General features: G+C 42.2%; 1 protein-coding gene across 3 annotated transcripts; it reads right to left on the bottom strand.

The window, feature by feature from the left end:
• Positions 1-1,991: 1,991 nt before the first annotated feature.
• On the bottom strand, positions 1,992-15,290 carry slc43a3b (solute carrier family 43 member 3b). 3 transcript variants are annotated; one of them, XM_083785112.1, is made up of 13 exons: positions 15,206-15,290; positions 14,567-14,834; positions 13,820-13,949; positions 11,418-11,464; positions 11,249-11,325; positions 9,842-9,934; positions 9,556-9,695; positions 9,311-9,429; positions 8,948-9,103; positions 6,042-6,149; positions 5,369-5,555; positions 4,312-4,435; positions 1,992-3,086 (listed from the first exon to the last, which is right to left on the bottom strand). In XM_083785112.1, the coding sequence occupies exons 2-13, from the start codon at positions 14,751-14,753 to the stop codon at positions 2,976-2,978; spliced, it is 1,479 nt and encodes a 492-aa protein (XP_083641238.1). In that variant the 5' UTR covers positions 14,754-14,834; positions 15,206-15,290; the 3' UTR covers positions 1,992-2,975. The 3 variants fall into 3 exon arrangements, with proteins under 3 accessions (XP_083641238.1, XP_083641240.1, XP_083641239.1); XM_083785114.1 differs by having other exon boundaries at positions 8,948-9,091; XM_083785113.1 differs by having other exon boundaries at positions 15,227-15,268.
• Positions 15,291-22,974: the final 7,684 nt, after the last annotated feature.

Here is a 22,974-nt window from a genome sequence, read left to right as displayed (position 1 = left end):
ACAACAGTACCTCCTCCTGGTGGGGCTCCCCACTGGTAGGTGAGTCAGTATGATACAACAGTACCTCCTCCCGGTGGGGCTCCCCACTGGTAGGTGAGTCAGTATGATACAACAGTACCTCCTCCTGGTGGGGCTCCCCACTGGTAGGTGAGTCAGTATGATACAACAGTACCTCCTCCCGGTGGGGCTCCCCACTGGTAGGTGAGTCAGTAGGATACAACAGTACCTCCTCCCGGTGGGGGCTCCTCACTGGTAGGTGAGTCAGTAGGATACAACAGTAGTGACAACACAGAAATGTGTGTGGGGATCGGAATTCATTGGCGTAACTACCGTACTAAATTGGGGAGAAAGAATGGGGTAAAAAATGATTGGCTACTCTAAATAAATGAAGAATAAAATATTAGATCCATAATCTTATAGGCTAGTTCTGATGTTTTCACAGATTATTCACAGCTCCATCTGTGAGGGTTCAAGTGGTGAAGATGATATAATCTTATCTGATGGCCCACTCACCTTGAACAGAATGGAGATCTGTGTAGTTCCCACCAGAGCAGATGGGAAAGTGAGAGACGATTCATTATTTAATTTACTGTCAATACAGCAGCACAAATTCTTGAAGATATTCCCTCCTTCCATTTCTTCAACAGATTGAATCTGTCCATCAGGAAGAACAGATCATTCATGGCTTATTTTTATCCCAGACTCAACACCCTCACATTCTATTCCTGTCATCCATTTGTTGATGAAATCTTTCATTTTTAAATCGTCACTACCGGGTTGTGATCATTGATGATGTACGCACGCCGCACGCACACACACACACACACACACACACACACACACACACACACACACACACACACACACACACACACACACACACACACACACACACACACACACACACACACACACACAGTGTACACCAGCTTCATGTGAATATATTTCATTACATGGCCTGCATCTAGTTTTCTTGGGCTGTGTCTGTGATAACAAGTTGCTGTAGAGTGTAGACACTTCCATGGCCTTAGGTCATCGAAATCCATTTGCAGAAGCAAAAGAGAAGTTCAACAACTGCACACACATCTATTCCCAGAGGTCTACTATAGGTCAAGGTATAGCTCGGCATCCAACGTGATGACATTGCGAATGTATCTCAATCTGGAAACCCATTCAGTTAAAAGAAAATCTTTTTTCTCTCGTGAGAGATCTCAGCCTCCATAACAGTCAACATTCATACTCACACACTAAATATGTGAAGTCTTATCCAACCACATAAGAATATGGTATGGTAATATAGTATTTAAAACATGTGCAAAGATCATTTTGTTCTCCCACCTCTCCCTCTCCCTTCCTCAGCCACCCCCTCCCCCCTAATTAGTGGGACGTATTTGCCTGTATCCTGTTTTCCTGTGTCTCAGCCGATCTTCTTCTAATCTAGATCGTTTCTTTCAGCTTGTGACATGGCGTAGAATGGAGCATCAGTGTGACCATTAAAACAGTGTGACCATTAAAACGGAAAGGATTCACATTAAGCACTGGTTAAATGAAATGACTAGTACACTTCATCTTGAGAGAATAAGGTATTTCATGAGAAACAGGGAGAGAAAGTTTGATAATGTTTGGCTGCCCCTTGTCCATTACCTGAGTAGAAACAATTAATAGACAGGATACCATTGATATGGTTGACTGTACGCCATTTTCTTTTCAGATGTTTTCCATGAGCTTTCTATCATCTTATTATATAGTATGCAGTGTCACTGAGCAGTATGGGTGGGAGGGTTAAGGGATTTCTTTATCTTTTTTGTCTTTCATTTTGTTTCATAAAAAAGAATATATATATATTTCATATCATAATGTTTAACAATTTATAATCTGTTCAATAAAAACATATTTGACAAAAAAAACAAGGATTCACCAATGCAGTCTTCAGTTACTTTTTTATTTTAGCACAGGTTCCACAGGCACTTATTTGTAACGTGACACGTGTGTCTGTGTGTGGTGCAACGGAATTGTCCATGAGTTCTGGAGACGAGGTAATTCTATAGCTTCCTTCTTCAGCTCCACACAGCTTTGTACCATGCGTTCCGTACTGAGGAAAGTGCACCCCACCCACAATCCTTGTGCTAGATTTTTACTTGTTAAAAAAAACTATTTTATTTAACAATACATCTGTATAATTGTACAGCATTTCCAATACCTGGTCAGATAACACATTTGAGACATGGCACATTATAATAATGCAAACTTAAATCTAGTGCTAACTTCTGTGTACAACTGTTTTTATTTCCCTTTTTAAGGAAAGTACAGTACGGTATACAATACGGTATACAATAAAACTGCTGTGCTACAGGTTTCAAATGTAGAAAAATATTGATATAAGAGACAACATGAAGCATTATAATACAATTGTAGCAGCAGCACATGAAATTTCAGATATAAAAGACATTCACTGTTTTTATATTAGCACTACTGTATGTCAATTTGTCAGTCAACATCAGTGCAGAAAAGGTTCTTATAAATGGACCAGGTCTGTTTACATTCTCGCTAAGTGCTTGTGTTAGTGCATGTTGTTTGGACACAAAAAGGTCCACGTGTGTAAAACAAGCAGATATATATAGTCTGTGGGAATGTATAACCAAAACGAAAATATCTCCTTCAAGTTATCTCAGAGCAAACAATAATTATATTTCCGACCTCCACTGAGTGTGTTAATTGATTAAAGAAAGAATGTAAATGAGACAAAAGCAGAAAAGCGGAAGAAGAATATTTGAGAAATTGAGAGAAATATTAAAAAAATCCAATAAATATTATGTGTGAACAGTCAAACAGTCAATATATAGCTGACAGAACACTTCAACATTTACCAAACTAAATGAATACGAGGTAAGGCTTGGTGGGACACACCCATGGTGGGGTTGAAGAGTCGATTGTCAGGGCTTCTCTTTTCACGGAGCGCCTTCACCAGGAGCTAGTTAGGAAGCATTGACTTTGGTTCTGGCATCAGCCAGGCGACGGCAGTGCAGGCAGACAGAGATGGGATGAATGAATGCCAGCAGGCTGAGCAGGGTCAATGCTACATTCACCTGTATGGGTAGAGACAGAGAGGGAATGAGTACATGCCAGCAGGCATGTACTCATGGGACATTTGGTATATAGTCTTTTTTAGTGGCGTAAAATATTGTCTATATACCGGTACATACATTCATGAATCTACTTGCTGACCGGCTGTCACTATTGGGCTTTTATTTTTCATTAACATTCTATGGCAGGCAAAATTGTCAAAAATGAGCATGTCAAACTAGGGGGTTTTCATGATTCTGAATCCATTTCAAGCATTAGTTTTCCACAAAAAACACTCCTTGGACTAAAAACGGCCATAGACGTCATGACAAATGTGATGAGGTCAGCTGTTGGCTATGGCTGTTATTAGCCCAAAGAGTGTATTTTGTGCAAAACTAATGCTTGTAATTAATTCAGAATCATCATGAAAATCCCTTACATGTTACATGCTACTTAAAGCGAAAGGAAAGTTTGTCATTTTTGCCTGCCATAGGATGTAATGGTAGGATCACAAGAAACGCCTAAAATTGCCCAATACCTACACCCGGTCAGCAAGTGGATTCATGAATATGTATATAGACAATATTTTAGGCCAATAAAAAAGACTATAGCCTATACCAAATTTCCCACACGTCCACCTCGACTGCCGGACTAGTAGTGAATTGACGAATTGACTGAATTCTGCGTGTGCGTGCAGCCGCTCACTCAACAGAGCAACAAAAAACTGCTGTCCACATCACCCTGTGATTAACAGCAGTGGTTGAAAGTAAATATAAGTACATTTACTTAAGTACTTTACTTAAGTACAATTTTGAGGTATTTGTACTTTCCAGTACTTTTACTTCTCTACTCGACTACATTTCAGAGGCAAATATTGTACTTTTACTCCACTACAATTATTTGAAAACTTTAGTTACTAGTTACTTTGTAGATTTTGATTATTATTACAAAACATACATTAAGAGTTTCAGCCATTTGAAAATAGCAGATCTACAAGCTCACAATGTGTCGCACCACGACACATTATGAGCTTGTAGATCTGCTATTTTCAGATTATTATACATTTGAAAACTTTAAATGGGACATTCTGCACAATTAGTAGGATATTTTTACTTTTGGAATCTTGAGTACTTTTTCCACCCACTGATCAAGTGGTGCTGCTATGGCAGGCTAGCAGCATAGGGGCGAATGCTGATATCCTCCTCTGGGATTACTACCAAATAAGGGCGGTCCGGCCCATGTACTTACGTAGAACGGGTCACCTCCCAAGGTTCCGTTAACCAGAGCGACACAGGGGTACTGCAGCAGGGAGAACACAGCTGACAAAGCCATGACCAGGCCATACAGCTTCCCAAAGTGACATGGCGGGAACCTAAACATGCACGCACGCACACGCATACGCACGCACAGACACACACACACACACACACACACACACACACACACACACACACACACACACACACACACACACACACACACACACACACACACACACGGTTATGTCAGTTCCAGTGGAAAATGAGGAAATAAAGAGAGCTGGTAAAAAGGTACAATCATTTTGTGCAAGCATTTTAAATTAGAATGAATTAGAAAAATATAAATTATATCATATATCAAAACAAATATCAAATATGCATAAAGTGTGTGACAGTGGTCTGCAGTCTATTGTGAAAATAAAAAAACATATCTAATAACAGCAGACGTAAAATATGCATAACATAATAAATATATTGGAATGGGAATGTATCTACTGTACAATCATAAATGCATACTGGGCCTGTAAGCATGTGAGAGACTGATGTGGCCATCTAGTGGTGGCATTGAATAACTGAAGCGGTTCTAAAGAGTAGCAGAGGTAATAGGTACAGTACAGTACAGTACAACGGGTGGAAATGTACAGACATGTGCGACACGGCTCGGTTCTTATTCAGCAGCCGGATAGCCTTTGTCTGTTCTATTGGCATTTGATACATGCCGTATCGCCTGTCCGACGGTAGCAGGGTGAACAGATTACATGTGGTTGGGGTGTTGAGTGTCTTTCATGTTCTGCTTAGCCTTGGCTAAGCACCACTTGGCAGCAATGGAAGAAATAGGCCTACTCTGATTTTTCTTTTACCAAAAGTAAAACCCAATATGCAGAATGTCCCAAGTAGTTTTTTCTAAAGTTTAGTTTAGTTTTGAAGAGTAAAGGGTACAATCTGAGAAGTAGTGGAACTGACATTTAATAGATGTTGTGCGTGCGTGTGTGTGTGTGCGGGTTTGCGCCCATGCGTGTATGCGCGTGCGTGTGTGCACCACTCACGCAATGCAGATGAAGGCTGCGTTGCCACCATACAGGAAGGACCGATTGAGCACCTGCAGGATGAAGGTGAGGTACTGGAGGGGCAGGAAGGGTATGGTGGCACAGAGAGAGAACAGCACACACTGCAGCGCCGTCAGGAACAGAGAGAGGACCGATGCCCTTAGGTCTGCCTCCCGCTCACTCTCACCTACACACACACACACACACACACACACACACACACACACACACACACACACACACACACACACACACACACACAGTATCAGTATCAGTATCATTGTGCCGATGTAATTGTTTACCCCAATGACCCTATTATCTTTTCATTGACCTGCTTGTAACTTGCTAAACCAAACCCTTAAATGCCCTAAATCCTAACACAGTGGTATGTAATAGGTGGACCATGGGACAGGACTGGCTCACAGGTGATAATATCTGGCCAGGCAATAATTTACAATATATATAATTAATTATGTATTTTTGTAGGTTTGGGTCAGACACCAAATTTGTCTTTTGGGTTTCGAGATGAAAAATGTGGGAACCCCTGTCCTATACCCTCACAGTGACTATTGGCAATGACAAGATTGTTGGAGAAAATGCAAAAAACTATACAAACCAGTGACTTTTCATGTATGTTTTTCTAGCTTCACTGTTTAGCTGTCTAGACTTTTACCTGCGGCTCTAGGCTTGCCCTTGTGTCTGTCAAAGATCAGTCCGTTCCAGGGAGCACACAGCACACCACACAGCTGGGTCGCCGCAAATGCATTGAGGTACTGGCTCACTGCAAGGACACATAGCCATGGAAGAGACAGTTTAGAGTAGACGAAATAGAATGCAGCATCACTAATTCAACAATGTACCTACCGGTAATCAACATGGTAACCTATCAGTACCAGTGTGGCATATCAGTAGCAGTGCAATCTGTCAGTACTGTGTAACCTGTCAGTATCTGTGTGACCTCTAACCTTTCAGTACCTTTATAACCTACAAGGGTTGATGGTGGTTCAGAACATTTCTTATCTTGTTATTGTCGTTACTTCAGCACAGTATTTGTGGACCTTACCACAATTGTATTTCACTGCACTTGTCTTACATGTATAAGTAATGACAAATAAACCCTACATGTTCGCCCCAGAATAGGAACTCTAAGATTCATTCATTCATTTAAAGCAGAGGTTTGTGGTCCGTGGACCACTGGTGGTCCGTGGAGATATTGCATGTGGTCCCTGACCATGCTGATTTTTTAAAATTGTCTTTCCATTAGTTGAGAAACTGTGAACTGAATGACCTGGTGACCTATGATGACCATTTATTTACTGACAAGTTGGAGGTCAAGAAATTCCACAGAAAAGGGAGTTAGAATCTCAAGAGGGGGTAGTGCACTGGATTGTCTGGTTGGGTCATTATTATTAGGACATAATTAGTAGTCCATGGACCATTGGTAGAGTGGGATGTAAACAGTCGGATGTATACACATGGGATGCATAGCAAGTGTTACAAAAGCACTAATCTTAGCCCATATCCCCACCAAACATATCAGTGGTAATCAGGTTGATTCTAACTCAGGATGGTGGTCCCTTGTTCACAATCCGTTGAAAACCCCAGGGTTAAACAAGAGTGTCTGGCAGAGCGGTACCCATGGGGCCCTGTCCAGAGCCCGGGCAGAGGCCTTTTGTTGCGGTTCTGGACAGCCGGGGGTACGACCGACTCGACACCAGGCACTTCTATCCCTGTGGGGGTGTGGAACGCGTGTGTCGAATTTGAAGTCGGTGGGGCGAACGGTTTCCGAGGTGCGTGCATTACAGCCGTACAGACAGACACCGGTATATCAACGTACATTTACATAACATATGATCTAAAATGTAGTGGGGTCATCTAACTAGCCCGATAAATATATAAAGATGCCCTATAGCTATAGTCCTACACTAGCATGGTTGCAATTCTGTTGTTAATCCAGTACTCTGCCTGGGTTCACTAGAGTGTTTCTAGACACAGTTATTTGGGAAGAAGATTGATGACTATGAAATGTTTTTTGTGGTCTGTTAGGGGTTTATGTAACATTGAGAATGTTTGTGTGTTTGTGTGCAGTGGTAGAAGAACTGAATTAATTTGCAATACCACAATGTAGAAATACTCTCTTTTCAAAATGTAATACGAAGTACAACTGTACACGTACTAAATTCTTTACAAATTTGTAATACCTTTTCAAAAATAGTTGATCTACAAGCATGTTGTGAGCTGGTATAAAATAGTGTTAGAGGCTAATGTAAGTTTTGTATTAATAATCTAAATCTGCATAGTAACTAAAGCTGGAATGGTGGAAAAAGTACTTGCATGTTTTACTTAAGTAAAAGTATCAATACTGCAATGTAGAACTAAATGTAGTGAAGTAAAGTTGAGTTTGCCTCTGAGATGTGATGGAGTAGAAGTAAAAGTATTGGAGAAAAGAAAGTAAAGTACAAATACCTCAAAATTATACTACTTTACACCATTGTAAAGCTGTCATGTATTTGTAGTATTTGATTATTTGCCTCTGAGATATATAGTGGATTAAGAAATATAAAGTTTTGAAAAATGGAAATAAAAGTACAGTATGTGATATACTTAGTTGCTTTCCACCACTGTTTGTGTTTACTGTATATTTTTACCCAGTGGGGGCTCTCCCATGGTCAGTCTCTGCAGCGTGGGGTTGAGGGTGTGTGTGTATGTTTTACCCAGTGGGGGCTCTCCCATGGTCAGTCTCTGCACCATGAGGTTGAGGGTGTGTGTGTGTATGTTTTACCCAGTGGGGGCTCTCCCATGGTCAGTCTCTGTGGGGTTGAGGGTGTGTGTGTATGTTTTTACCCAGTGGGGGCTCTCCCATGGTCAGTCTCTGCACCATGAGGTTGAGGGTGTGTGTGTATGTTTTTACCCAGTGGGGGCTCTCCCATGGTCAGTCTCTGCACCATGAGGTTGAGGGTGTGTGTGTGTATGTTTTTACCCAGTGGGGGCTCTCCCATGGTCAGTCTCTGCACCATGAGGTTGAGGGTGTGTGTGTGTATGTTTTTACCCAGTGGGGGCTCTCCCATGGTCAGTCCCTGTGGGGTTGAGGGTGTGTGTGTATGTTTTTACCCAGTGGGGGCTCTCCCATGGTCAGTCTCTGCAGCGTGGGGTTGAGGGTGTGTGTGTATGTTTTACCCAGTGGGGGCTCTCCCATGGTCAGTCTCTGCACCATGAGGTTGAGGGTGTGTGTGTATGTTTTACCCAGTGGGGGCTCTCCCATGGTCAGTCTCTGCACCATGAGGTTGAGGGTGTGTGTGTGTATGTTTTACCCAGTGGGGGCTCTCCCATGGTCAGTCTCTGCACCATGAGGTTGAGGGTGTGTGTGTGTATGTTTTTACCCAGTGGGGGCTCTCCCATGGTCAGTCTCTGCACCATGAGGTTGAGGGTGTGTGTGTGTATGTTTTTACCCAGTGGGGGCTCTCCCATGGTCAGTCTCTGCACCATGAGGTTGAGGGTGTGTGTGTGTATGTTTTACCCAGTGGGGGCTCTCCCATGGTCAGTCTCTGTGGGGTTGAGGGTGTGTGTGTATGTTTTTACCCAGTGGGGGCTCTCCCATGGTCAGTCTCCCCAGCATGGGGTTGAGGGTGCCGATGAACAGGAGGTGTCTGAGCTGCATGACTGACAGCCACAGCAGGTGCCACAGGAAGAACGTGGATAGTACGCACTCTCTGAAACTTCTCTCTGGCGGAGAGACTTCAATCACCCAGGAAAATAAGGAAAGCAAGACATTGACAGAGAATGGAGGAAATTCGAGAAGTCAGTCTGCTATGCAGTCAACGGTATATACCAGTGTTTCCCAAACAGTGTCGCAGACCCATTTTTATGAGTCACAATGGGACATTATTTGGGGTCCTTGGAATTAGACATTATTGAGAATCATATTGTGTATACAATAGACACCTTTCTTTGGAGGGCTGTTCTTGTCGAGTGGTGTATCCTCTGCAGCGTTGTCACCCTGTACATGAGCTTTAGCTCCCTCCAGCTCAGGACTGATGGTTTTCGTTTTTCCGCAGGTCACCCTGGCAGAGCAAAGGTCGCACACACCACCATACCATTCATTTGTAATCTGTAACCTGCCCTGGATTCAAACCTGGGTCAGAGACAGATCATGCACAGACTTAAGCACCTTGGTTTTAATGTCTTACCCATATGTATAGCCGTCAGGTAAGGGGTAGGGAATCCTGGATCTGGGCATCAGTAGGAAGGTCCTGAGCAGGTGAATGACACCACAGGTAGACATGAAGAGGAAGCAGGCACGCAGAGAAACACCCGACTCAACCAGCAACTAAAGAGGAAGAACAGGAGGGATGCTGTCTGTGATTTAATAACATAATTTCCTCAGCACCTTCTGAGAAGATACTATAGCCTCAGGTATTCATTTGTGACAAGGAGACGAGGGAGTGCGTGCGTGCGTGACAATGCATATTTTACCTTGACAACGAGGAAGACTGCTGAGGATGAGTCAAAAGCTCCGTTATACAGAGTGATGATGGTGGAGCGATGGGAGCCAAATAGGTTCCCAACCTGCAGTAGATAAAGAGACGCAAATAGAAAGTGTATATTTCATTACAAGTTAACATATATTCCAAAATTGCGATTGATTCTCACAGCCAGAGGTAATGTGTGCAACATGACCTCATTCTGTCTGAACTGACTGTCATGTTCTTTGTATATGCCTGTCCTGCCCCTGTCTTGTGCATTCTTTCTCCAACCTCAAGAGCTGGTTCCATAGCAAGCACGTCTCAGTAACCCTTATTCCTACAGCTTTGCTACTCCCAACTTCACACAAAAATGTTTTCTGGCTCATAAAGTCCCATTCCTTGGCATATTCGCTGCGCTTCCGTTCCTATCTCATACCGTATCACTCATTAAATGGAGTGCACAGATTATACTTTGATCATATCACAGCATCATATTTAAGCTTAGGCCTGGGCCGTGGCTCAGCGGTCCAGGCACCTTGGCCGGTAGCCCGAGTCTGGCAGTGTGCCGCGCGCTTGACTCCCGATCCCGACGGCCTTTACTGCATGTCACTCCCCCATCTCTCTCCCCCATCTCCTGTCAACCTACTGTCTGTCTCTCTATAAAAAATATAAAATAAAGGCGAAAGCCGCAAAAAAACATTAAAAATAATAATAATAATAATAATAATAATATTTAAGCTTAACCTGAAGCTGCCTTTGTGATCAATAGGCTACAAGTGAATGGGCTACGGACCCCACCCCCTACTGAGAAAGTTGAGGGAGCAGGCTTTCTCAAAACATATTTCCTGAGGATGGCTCATGGGATTCTTCTCCCTCATAGGTCAGGCTCATGACACCATGTGTTATTGCACTGTACCGTTCTTCACATTAGTAAGAAGGGCCAGTGTGCTAAAGTTAGATTTAATTGTGCGCCAAAAAAAGCAGATCTGCAAACAATATGGAATCGTCTGGGGAACTTTGATTTGACTTTCTAGTTGTCAATTGAAAATGTCAGCAGTAAGTGTAAAGACGCGCTGCTTTATAAGTTTATAAGTTTGAGCTATTGGTTTGAGCTAACTCCTTTCCCTTTCCTGAAAAAACAGTGGACTGTGAGAGAAATTGAAAAATAATAATTCTCTGCCACTTTAGACAGCCTAGATGAAAACGAGCATATCGAAGAGAGAGATGGAGCTGCTGATTTTCAAAAACATTGGCTGCTAACATTTATTTTATCAACATGCTGCTTTGTGGTATTTTATGTATCAGCAACAGCACTCACAACCCTTAAGTAGCAGCTACCCAAGTGTCTGTGTGTAGAGGTCTCAAGTAGAGACAAAGCCGAAAGCCTAAAAGTGATATGGCAACTTCAGTACCATACCTGCATGTTGGTTATCAGGAACAAGATGCCTCCCACAGCGATGAAGGAGAGAGCGGGGAAGAGAAGGTTGGAAAGAGCTGAGGGAGAAAAGGTAATGTGACCATCCACAACTCATTTTCAGTTGTTGTTCAATGTGAGCGTCTAGCAAGATGGAGGTATAAGGACTAACCTGCACTTGAGAATGCCACAAACAAGCTTCCCAGGGTGTAGAGTAATCTGGTGGGAGAGAGAGATAATGACCGTACTTAAGGGCTAGTAAATGAATCACACATAGGACGGTGAGGTGGGAGAGCGCACAACAAGATAAGAAACAACACTAAATAGAATGATTAACATCATTACACAGGTAAAAGGACAATGTTAAAATCATCTGTGGCTGTCGCTCAACAACTGCTTGGCATTGTTCAATTGCAGGTTGAACCTTGTCACCTCTCCTCTTCAGCTTTGTACTTGACCTGGACTTGTCTGGAAAGGCTCTAGCCTACATTTTTCCTGGCCCCTTCCCAAGCCAGGGGTTCTGTCTCACATCTCAACCTTCCTCCTCACCTCCCTGTGTCTGACTATTTGTGCTCCTTGGCTTTTAATTTCCCCTCCACCCTCTCTTAGTGGAAACACATGGATGAGCTTAGGACCAACTAGAGGAGTTTGTTATCGCGGATTAGGTCTGTGAAACGATAGTGAGTGCTGCCAACCCTAGGACCAAACCACGTATGCTCGCTCGCGCACTCGCGCGCGCATGCTCGCTCGCGCACTCGCGAATGTGTGTGTGTGTGTGTGTGTGTGTGTGTGCGCGAGTGAGTGCGCGCGCGAGTGCGCATGCTCGCTCGCGCACTCGCGCGCATGCTCGCTCGCGCACTCGCGCGCATGCTCGCTCGCGCACTCGCGCGCACTCGCGCGCATGCTCGCTCGCGCACTCGCGCGCGCATGCTCGCTCGCGCACTCGCGCGCGCATGCTCGCTCGCGCACTCGCGCGCGCATGCTCGCTCGCGCACTCGCGCGCGCATGCTCGCTCGCGCACTCGCGCGCGCATGCTCGCTCGCGCACTCGCGCGCGCATGCTCGCTCGCGCACTCGCGCGCGCATGCTCGCTCGCGCACTCGCGCGCGCATGCTCGCTCGCGCACTCGCGCGCGCATGCTCGCTCGCGCACTCGCGCGCGCATGCTCGCTCGCGCACTCGCGCGCGCATGCTCGCTCGCGCACTCGCGCTACAGCGATTGGTGAGGTCACAGATGGGGCCAGTTCACTGCATAGTGCTGCTCCATGTCTTGCGCGCTCCTTAATTCGTCAAGCTCAAGAGCAGGTCCATAGCAACTGTCTCAGTAACCCTCAATCCTGGAGTTCCCTTTGCTTCTGGGTCTTCACACAAACATTCCCACTGTGTGGTTCTCTGGCTCGTAAAGTCTCATTCCTAGGCATGTTCATTGTGTGTCCATTTTTTGCTGACCGCTCTGCCTGGCAACCTGTTACCCAGGAAACCTCGGAAACATTGTAGCCTTCTGCAGAACTATTTTGACCTTGTTCTTTCTTTATCACACTACTTGTATCTGTGCTTGTCCAGTTGTCATGTATGAATGAGTTTTCGTGACTTGCATGCGCAGACATGACTACGCTAGCTCACACTCATACCGCTGACATGCATTCATGAACATGCTCAAACACAAGCTACAAACCATTTCTCCCCTCTCCCCAAGCTGCTGTTGCGAACACACAAACATGGCAACCCCACAGAGTTAAATGGGACATGAAGAAAAACACATAAATTATTGTTAATTATAAATGCAGAGAGATAGAAAGGCATGAAGAGGAGACAGAAACAGAAAGGGAGAGGAAGAAAGAAAGGAAGAAAGAAAGAGTCGATTGAGTGAAAATATAGCAAAAATGGTAAAAGCTTAACTATTATACAGATAATGACAGTGAAGAAGCAGGGGAGGAAGAACAGTCATGTGGAGATGTAGAGGGGAGGGCATGATCAGACAGAGGCCTTACTGTCTGTAACTACACTGTGTTAATAACTGCTAAATGCTGCACGGCCTGGTTCTCTATTTCACTTCACATTGTCACAGTATCAACACCTGTCATTCTTTTGGATCACCAGGCAGGCTTCTGCATGCAGACAAGCACTGTTCTACAGCTGAACCAAAAAGGCATGAATCTTGAACAGGGTTTAACTGAAGCGTCAACAGACCAACTTATTTGTTTACTTAATTCTGTCATAAACCTTCCCCCAAGGATTCGAGTCACACCAATAGGTTTTATAATCAATATGTTGAACTTGAGCTAATTAGTGATCAATCATTAGTTATATGCAAATGAAATAACACTTCATACAAAGCTTAAAGGGAAGTGTTCTTAAGAAGCAAGTAGCTCAAGTGGATGTGACATGTTGCTTATCAGAATTTAGCATTCAAATAAAGATTAAAGTGATTTGTATGCTATTTAAAACGGTTTGATTCTGTTGCCATCCAACAAAAACAAAAGTAAAATTTCCACTTGCAGTTTCAATATTTTATATTTGGACATTCTGATTCACCCATTCATTCTTCATCCATCCAGCCAAACAATCAAACTCACATTCCAATCAGTCGAGCCACTGTAGTGCCGAAGTGGTCAAACAGGAAGCCATTGGGCAGTGTCGAGAAGTTGTTCATGAAGGATGCGATGGTGAAGACCAATGAGAACTGCTCATCCTGTCCACTGCAGTCTGTGTGAGAGAGAGAGAGAGAGAGAGAGAGAGAGAGAGAGAGAGAGAGAGAGAGGATAAAACAGGGCTGGGATTTTGTTGGAAGTTGGAACAGTGATAATGGAACAGAAAGATTCTCATGCTCACCCCTTGTGACCTGTGTGTGTGTGTGTGTGTGTGTGTGTGTGGGGGGGTATTGACAGTTTCTGCAGGCATCCCTGCATGCCCCTGTTTGAATATGTACATTCTTCTTAACACATATTAACACATAACATTATGAACACGATTGGTAAAAGAACATTTATAACTTCTACATGGATCTTGCCTGAAAAAGGGTCTTGCTATAAACAGGGGTTTTCAGCACGTCCATGTAGTCATTTACTGACAAGTTGGAGGTCAAGAAATTCAACAGAAAAAGGGAGTTACAATCTCAAGAAGGAGAATTGCACTGAATTGTCTGGTTGAGTCATTATTATTATGACATTATTAGTAGTCCATGGACCATTGGTTGAGAAACAGTGGGAGGTATCATGTATATGGGATGCATAGCAGCAAGTGTTACAAAAGCACTAATCTTAGCCCATTGGAAATCTGAAGTCAAAAGGATATACAAGAAGACCAGTGTGAGCAGCACTTACCTATTACAAGTGTTCCGTTGACATCTGTTGTGTTGACACACAGCGAACTGAAGTAGCCCTCCGTCTTGAGGACAAAAACAAGGGAAGCCCACCCGAACAAAGCCCCAGCGAAACACAGGCACTCCACCAGACCTGTAGCTAGGGTGAACCAGCGACGCACCCCTGAGGTGCCCTCACAAGCCAGCATCGTCCCTCACGCACAAGCTCTATCTCTACAGTGCACTGCAGCACAGCTGCATAAAGGATCAGACAGTTTTCCTGACTTTACCTGAGAGAAATGGAGAGAGAAAGAATTACTAAGCACTAACACTAACTTCTGTGGATGAATGACACTCATCCACAAAATATATAGTCACAAAGCAGGTGGAAAATGACTATACAAGGAAAAGCAATCTGAGCATGATCAAATGGAAACAGCTTGGTTAGCTCAACACAAAAACAAACCGTGTCCTGAATTCAAACATTGTCTGAACTCATTCTTATTCAGATGATAGTCCATTATAATGACGACAATGCAGACAACCATATATAGCAATCAACAAATAACATTTCTCCATTTAACAAAAAAATACATAATTCTGGGAAAGAAAATGCATTACTGTTTAGTTGCACAATCCTACAAATACTACAAATACTCACAGCTCACAGCTCAATACTCACAGCTCAACCTCACTGTGGTTTCGCAAACTTTCGCAATTCAACAATCTCGCCCTTTGGCTCACTGTCTCTCGCTGTGGCTTTATACTACAACTCTTCCTTCCCCTTCTCCCCAAAGTTCCCTCCCCAAGACCCTGTTTCCCCTCCTCTTTCACTCTCTCTGAAGAAAACAAACATACATCTACTCCCTGGAATGGAAAGGGCTAGCATATAGAGAATAGACATTTATGACTTCAGAGTTGACGAGTTGTACCCAAGAACACATTTCGGTCTCCCTTTTTTCCCCCTCAAATGTTATCTTTACACATGGCACCATCTATGTCAGTGGTAGGCAATAGGTGGCCCATGGGCCAGAACTGGCCCAACAGCAATATCTGTCCCAAAGGTTAGAATATTTTAAATAATTTACAATATCTGACAGTGACTGTCCCACATAGGATATTATGTCCACATAATACATTTAGAATCTACTACCATGCACCACCACCTGAAGAATGCTTTTATCCATTTTGAAAGCGAATGACCTGCAATTGTTTCACATTGTTTCTTTCCATATCTAAGGAAAGACCTTGAGCTCCTATTCTATGAAAGAACCAAATTTGTCCAGATACAATGTTCTTTTAAAACTTTGTAATTTGTCCTCTAGTCTAGTTCACCACTCAAGGTTGTGGCCTGCACAACATGAATATTTTCTATCTACACCTGTAGGCTGTAACATTTTGATCACACACACACACACACACACACACACACACACACACACACACACACACACACACACACACACACACACACACACACACACACACACACACACACACACACACACACACACACACACACACACACACACACACACACACACACACACGTTTTATTGTATAAGGTGGTCTGTCGCAATTTCCATTTCTCCCAAGTTTTTATTTTGTTTTTTGTTAAAATTTCTTAAATGACATTGATTATGTTCTGGTCCACCATCCAATGACTTAGAAAACAAATGTCCCGAGGACAGAGTTATTTGCAGACCCTAGGCTACATGCCAGGCTGCCCACAGCCTGACTTGTGCTACACCCAACCTTACCTCTATTCTTTTCACAACAATTTCACAGTCATTTCTCACATCTCATACTTCACAGATCTCACAACAAAATGGACACACTTATAGATAGGAATATTAGATTTCAGACAGCTAATTGGCCTCCACACTCTCCCCCCTGGAGAACCACGGCATGTGTTTGGGATGTTTATATTTTTGTAGTATGATTTCATTGTCTTTTTTTGTTATGTCCACTATGTGTTATGTTTGTGGGTGTTACCCACGTGTTGTTTGCAAAAGGCTGTGCATGGAAAGAATTTCCTCTCTCAGTAAGTAAAATACGTAAAATAAATGAACTACACAATGTAGCCTAAACTATAGGCTACAGTTGCCATTTTAAACCAAATTTGGCATTATGAATCTGTCATCAACAAATACTTTTCTGTGCTATACTCAAATGCTTTTTTCTTTTACATAACCAGAGGTGAAGAGTCAGAATGGTGGAAGCTTTTGGTTCAATTCAACACAAAGCCAAGATTCCAGCAGATTTTCTATTACTATTATAATTATTTTTAAATTATTCTTTAATATATTATTATAGTGTCATTACACAGACACACCCCTGTGTTGCTGTCTGGTGGCAAGAACAATCTGATCCAATTGTTTTGTCAAGGAAATACCTCCCTGCATTTTTGAGTGGTGCAACCAATGTCAGTGTTCACCTATGTTACTATGTACCTATGTGGCCTGTTACTATGTACCTATGTGGCCATGAGCACCAGTATATGACTATTAGTACCAGTACTGAAACACACTGGGGCATATATATACAAAGACTGACTAGACACAGGTGAACAACTAACAAAATCAACATAGGGATTGGCTGAGAGACAAACAAGACACAGGTGGAGAAAACTAATAATCACAGGTGGTGAGACAACACAGGTAACAAAAGCAACAGAGGAAACCAAGGGACCAAAAATACTACAAAACAAAAGCACAACTGAAATGTCACGGATCGTGACACTATATATGTTTTATAATAATAGTTGGTTCATAAGGTTCTACTGTTCCAGGCTGATTCGACCTTTGACGGTTGAATCAGGCTGGAACCTTATATGAACTGCATATTTTAAACTTGATTGTCTCACATTCAGCTAGAATCTTCGGCCAGCCAGCAATCAAACCTGAGACTCGCTGATCAGGGAATTGTGTCCCTGTGGTATTATAATGCATCATAAAATTAGTAATGTATGACGCCTCCCCCTTATCTCCGTTGAAGGACCTATAGTGACATAGAACAGTGATGCAATTCAACGCAAGTGACACTATTAATAATATTCATCACAAGACTTCATCCTCAACAACACTCACAAGTCCCACTTCCCTATATGCATACGTAAATGAGCACTAACATTACAATAACATTCCAAAATATCAATGAAACACACACATACAGTACACGCACGCACACGGCACACACACACGATAGGCCTAGTGTAAACTGTGCAAGATAGCTAAATGCCAGTAAAGGTGCAATATGTCACACTAAATAACACTAAGCTATTTTTTTAACTAGCACAGAGGGATCCCCAGGTTCTTAGTCACAATCTTGGTGTTCTGGTATGCTCACCAGACGATGAGTGTAAAATGGGGGAAGTCAGCTCCCTTTCATGTGACTGCATGAGGCTGCTGCTGCTGAGAGTTCCAAGAAGCTCCAGTGCAAGTCAGATGTTTGTTAGTGTTAGTACCTGCTCTGCTGCTACGTAACCTTATGTACAGGTTCATGTGTAGGGCATCTGAGTCACTAAATGATGTCATCGCTGTCATAACGGACCCTACACGCACTTCGCTTCTCATCTAGATTGTGGAACCATTGTCGCACATGTTTGTACGGGTATGTCAGAAATTGAACAGTGGGCCCAGGCCGTAGCGTAACGGTCTGGGCACCGGACTGGTAATCCAGTCGCAGTGTGCCGCGGGTTCGACTCCCGGACCCGACACGGCCTTTACTGCATGTCATCCCCCCATCTCTCTCCCGTTTCCTGTCAGCCTACTGTCTGTCCCTTCACAAATCAATAAAAGGCGTAAGCCGCAAAAAAATATCATAAAAAAAAAAAAAAAATTGAACAGTGTGGGATATGTGCATTTTATTGTTATTTACTGTTATTTTGGTGTTGTTTAATTGTGTAATTGTAATTGTTTAATTGTGATGCATGTACTGTATGGATCTCCCTGGGTCTGAAATAAAGATAGATTGATTGACTAGATCAGTGGTTCCCAAAGTGGGGTCCGGGGACCCCCAGGGGTACCTGAGGGAGTTCCAGGGGGTCCCCAGCTAAATGATAGTTTGGAACCAAATGGACCATTATGGGCGGGTCCATTTGGTTCCATTTGTACACTCAGAGTTAAATTAACAGTGGTTTTACAATATAAATTGGGGTACCAGAGGTAGAAATGCCATTAAATCGGGGGTCCGTAGCCTAATGCGTGTGAAAATCACTGCTAGAGCCATAAAAATCTCCCCTTATCGGGGTCACTGGCACATTCAAATGGGGGTCCATGGCCTAATGCATGTTGATTTGGGGGTCCTTGACACGAAAAGGTTTTGGAACCACTGGACTAGATCATTGGTTCCCAACCTTTTTATACTGAAGTACCACCTCTGGCTCTCCAAGTACCACTGTCAAGCTATTTAGTATTTTTTGCAGTTTCCCTGCTTGAAAGGGATGGCACAGACCATATGGAGATTGTAACTGGGTTTCACTCAAACAATGACCACACAGTTTCCTTCTTTTTACTCTTCTTTACTTTTTAGTTGAGTAAAGTTGTACATTGTGTAAGTCAGTAAGTGGGTAAGGTGAAAAACCTTAAAGGGAAAATAAAAAAGAACTAATGTAAGTATAATGCACATTCAATCAATACACATACTTTACATGTTCTAAACACCTAAATATCATTTTTTCTTAATAGTGTCTCTTAATCAACTAATTTCTAAATCAATCCATTTTTTGCTCAATTCGTTTTTAAACAGTTTTTTAAACATAATAAACTCATGAAATGTAAATTAATAAACTGAATCAATTAGCATCATTGAACCGTTTTTATCAATCAATACTCAATTAAATGTATTTAATCAAATAATCATGTTCAATGTTAACTTCAAGGGTCATCAAGGGTCATCACAAACAACAACAAACAATGTCCATGAACTGGCATGCAACTGGCATGATCTATCACATATAAACAGTTCTTTCTCACCGGCTGTCTCTCCAGCATTTATATGGCTGCATCCTTCTGCTCTGCTGTTGCAGTGTGTGTTGCTCCTCTTTGGATGCACACTGCTGTTTGTGTGGAGGTTTGTGTATTTCCTGTGTTTGGCCAACGCCCTACTCTCAGGTGCAGTGAATGCACTGATGGTGATTAGTGAGGCAATTGGGGAGTGAGTGAGTGAGTGAGTGAGATAGTCAGTCAATGATTGTCAATGATTGTCAGTCCAGATTTAACCCCTTGCTCTACATTTCTCCAAGTTGACTTCACAACCACCATAATAACTGATGTTAAAATACAGGAGCCTGTCCTTTTTGTTCCATTCCTAAGCCAATAATGCTTGTGCTCTGACAAAACTCTGTCTAATCACTAATGTGCACACCTGATGATATTTCTAATGTGATTAATCCTTTCTCAAATCTTCTATTAACGGCTACGTGTGCTGTCATGCTCATTTCAGCATGGCTGGATAGCTATATTTCAACCAATTGCTTGGTCAGAAGAACTGCCTGTTGTAATATAAATATATAACTGGATTAGATGACCCACTTGGGCTCTTCTCTCCGTCACTGCATGTAACCAGCGGTCAAACAGACGCTCAACAGACAAAACTGCCCACATCAGCAAGTTATAGAGCAGGCGGTGGTCAGGTGGCATAGTCTATATTTCTAGAATAGATTTAGTAAATGTATATTTATTATTTAATCATGGAAACTCTTTCCTCATGTGATTTCCTGTGATGCCACTTCCACTTTTTAGGGAAGCTGTGTAAAGAGTGATGCCACTTCCTCTTTTTAGGGAAGCTGTGTAAAGAGTGATGCCACTTCCTCTTTTGATATGAGGGAGGCACAGGAGAAAGAGAGTGTGTGTGTGCGTGCGTGCCGCAAAATGCATTGCACAGCATAGCTTCTTTAACATTGAGAGTGCTATGTATGGCCAAATGAAAGACAGGGGAGCAGAACTGTTTGGGGAAACCCACAAGAGGTACACAGGCCAACCTTACATAAATAGTGCATAAAATATTCCAGAAACTAAGTAGACCTATCTTTTGGTGGCATGTACATACGTGATCATGGAAATGAGCAATGAGCATTATGTTCTGCATGGAAAGACTAAAGTAGGCTACTGTAGCCTACTATGTTCTGTCAGTATAGACAGCCTTATTATTTACTGACAGGCAAAGTTATTGTGCAAGAACTAACCATGATTTAGTGGTCAATGGTCATTAGTCTGTCATACATGCCTGTAAAATGTTATCGTATAATCTACCTAGAACAAACTAGACTAGACTAGACTATTCAATCAATAATGAATTCTAAAGTCAGTGCATATGGCTATACAGTAGCCTACTATATTACAGGTGGTCTTATTCTGTACCTGTCTACAAGTCTAACATGTATTATTCAGATAATGTCTCTCTTGCCAAGTATTTTTCTCATACCGTCTGGGTATGTGTGAGCAGTGGCGTATCTACAATAAGGCCTCTGCCTGGCCAAAATCCATACACTGAGGACAAAAACCAGACCTGAGAACTATGAGTGGGCGGCTTTCAGCCTTTGTATCCTACTGTCAGACCTATCTCTTTGAAAACCTAGTGCTACTGATTGTGCGCGGGGGACGATAATTAACACATTTTGCCTGCCCAAATGTAATTTCTGGAAACGCCACTGTGTGTGTGTGTGTGTGTATATATATATATATATATATATATATGGATCATCATCATATTATTACTATTATTATTATCATTACTAATATCATCGTTGAAATAGAGGACTATAGGGCCTCTGGAAATTACTGGAGTAGAGCTGGTACACTTATGGATGGACTCCGATAAAATAATCACAGGAGAGGAGCTTATAGAGTGTTCTTTACTTGGATAAATCTGTGCAGAAGTGCGGTCAAAACAATCATCAAATTATTCTTACATAAACCAAAATACTGTTTAAAACTTTAAATCATCTACACTCTACAGTATAGGTACAGCACAGCCATCAAACATAATTCAGCATAAAGTATAATCACATTTGCATATTCAAAACATTCACAAATATATAACAAAATGACGGTTATATGTAAAAGGAAAGCACCATATCCTACAATAAACGATCAGACACTTACTTTTACTGTCATGAACAAGCACAGTCAGAGGAAAATAAAACACTGCTCCTCAGGTCAAACAAAGCAGAAAACTGACTGAGTAAAGCAAGCAAGCTGAACCTAATCACAATTATTACTGGGGCAGTCAATCATCCTTTCTGTGTCAACGAGTCATTGCATTGCAAGGTCAGTCAGTAAACGAGTCCTTGCCTTGCTGGGTCAGCGCGTTCCTATATGTTATTAGCCTATTTATTGTATTATTGTTGTTATCATAATAATAATTTGTTTATAGTATTAGTATAGCCTACTGTTGTTTTTGTTTTTGTTGTTGTTGTTGTTAGTATTATTGTTATTTGTTGTTGTTGTTGTTGTTGTTGTTGTTTAATGTATATCTTTTTTTTATTGTTGTGGTTGTTGTTGATACACAATCAAATGACCATAACATTCATGGCATTAAAACAGCATACAAACCAAATTGATAGGCCTAACATAGGTGTAAAATGACTTCAAACATTACACACCTTTAGTTGTATGTTAGTTCTTATGTAAATATTGCTCAATATATGGACAGCTAGGACAGCTATTTTACTAGTGTGTAGGCCCTATTTGATCAATTCCTAACTAGTATAGGTATAGGCCTACCGTATAGGCCTGCCGCCTACGTGATTTAGCTGTGCAACATTACAGCTATAGCTCCGTTATAACGATATATAATAAATACAAAATATAATAACATTTAAGACAGGACATTAATATCTTCTTGCATGCATTGCTCACAATCACCACGAATGCAAATTTGCCATGCATCTGCCATAGACGATAAGTAGCTGCATTTATGACTAAAATAAATGAATAAAATATATAACATAATAATAATAACATTTAAAGTTAACTTTCATTTAAACAAGTGGTCGATGCAGTGACAAAAAGTGAGATTTGTTAACCTGTTAGTGCCCTCGCGTGACCATTTCTCATACTGTGTCGCGTAGCTTCGATAGCTTCGATCAGCCTGTCACGGGAACCTCCTGGAGAATCTTAGATTATATGTTCTAATCTAAGGTGAGAATCCAGGAGACGTTTTTGGGGAGTAGGGGGGACTCGCCACGCGGGGGATCTGGGAACATTACGATAGTAGCTGGATTTATCATGACGTTAATTTAAAACGGAGAAAATAAATGTAATTTAGGTCTACGTGAGATTTGTTAAACCGTTAGCGCCCTCGCGTGACCATTTCTCAAACTGTCGCTGTACTGTCCTGACACCTGTCATGGGAAATGATAAATATTACATATTACAAAGTTATCCCCCTCACTGGGGAAAATTCCGGGAGGAAAAACGGGCACGC

Source organism: Protomyctophum parallelum (genome assembly GCF_964188405.1).
Source record: "Protomyctophum parallelum genome assembly, chromosome: 16".
NCBI classification, from domain to species: Eukaryota; Metazoa; Chordata; class Actinopteri; order Myctophiformes; family Myctophidae; genus Protomyctophum; species Protomyctophum parallelum.
The sequence above is the reverse complement of the archived record's forward strand: the minus strand, read 5'-3'. Positions and strand labels throughout refer to the sequence as shown.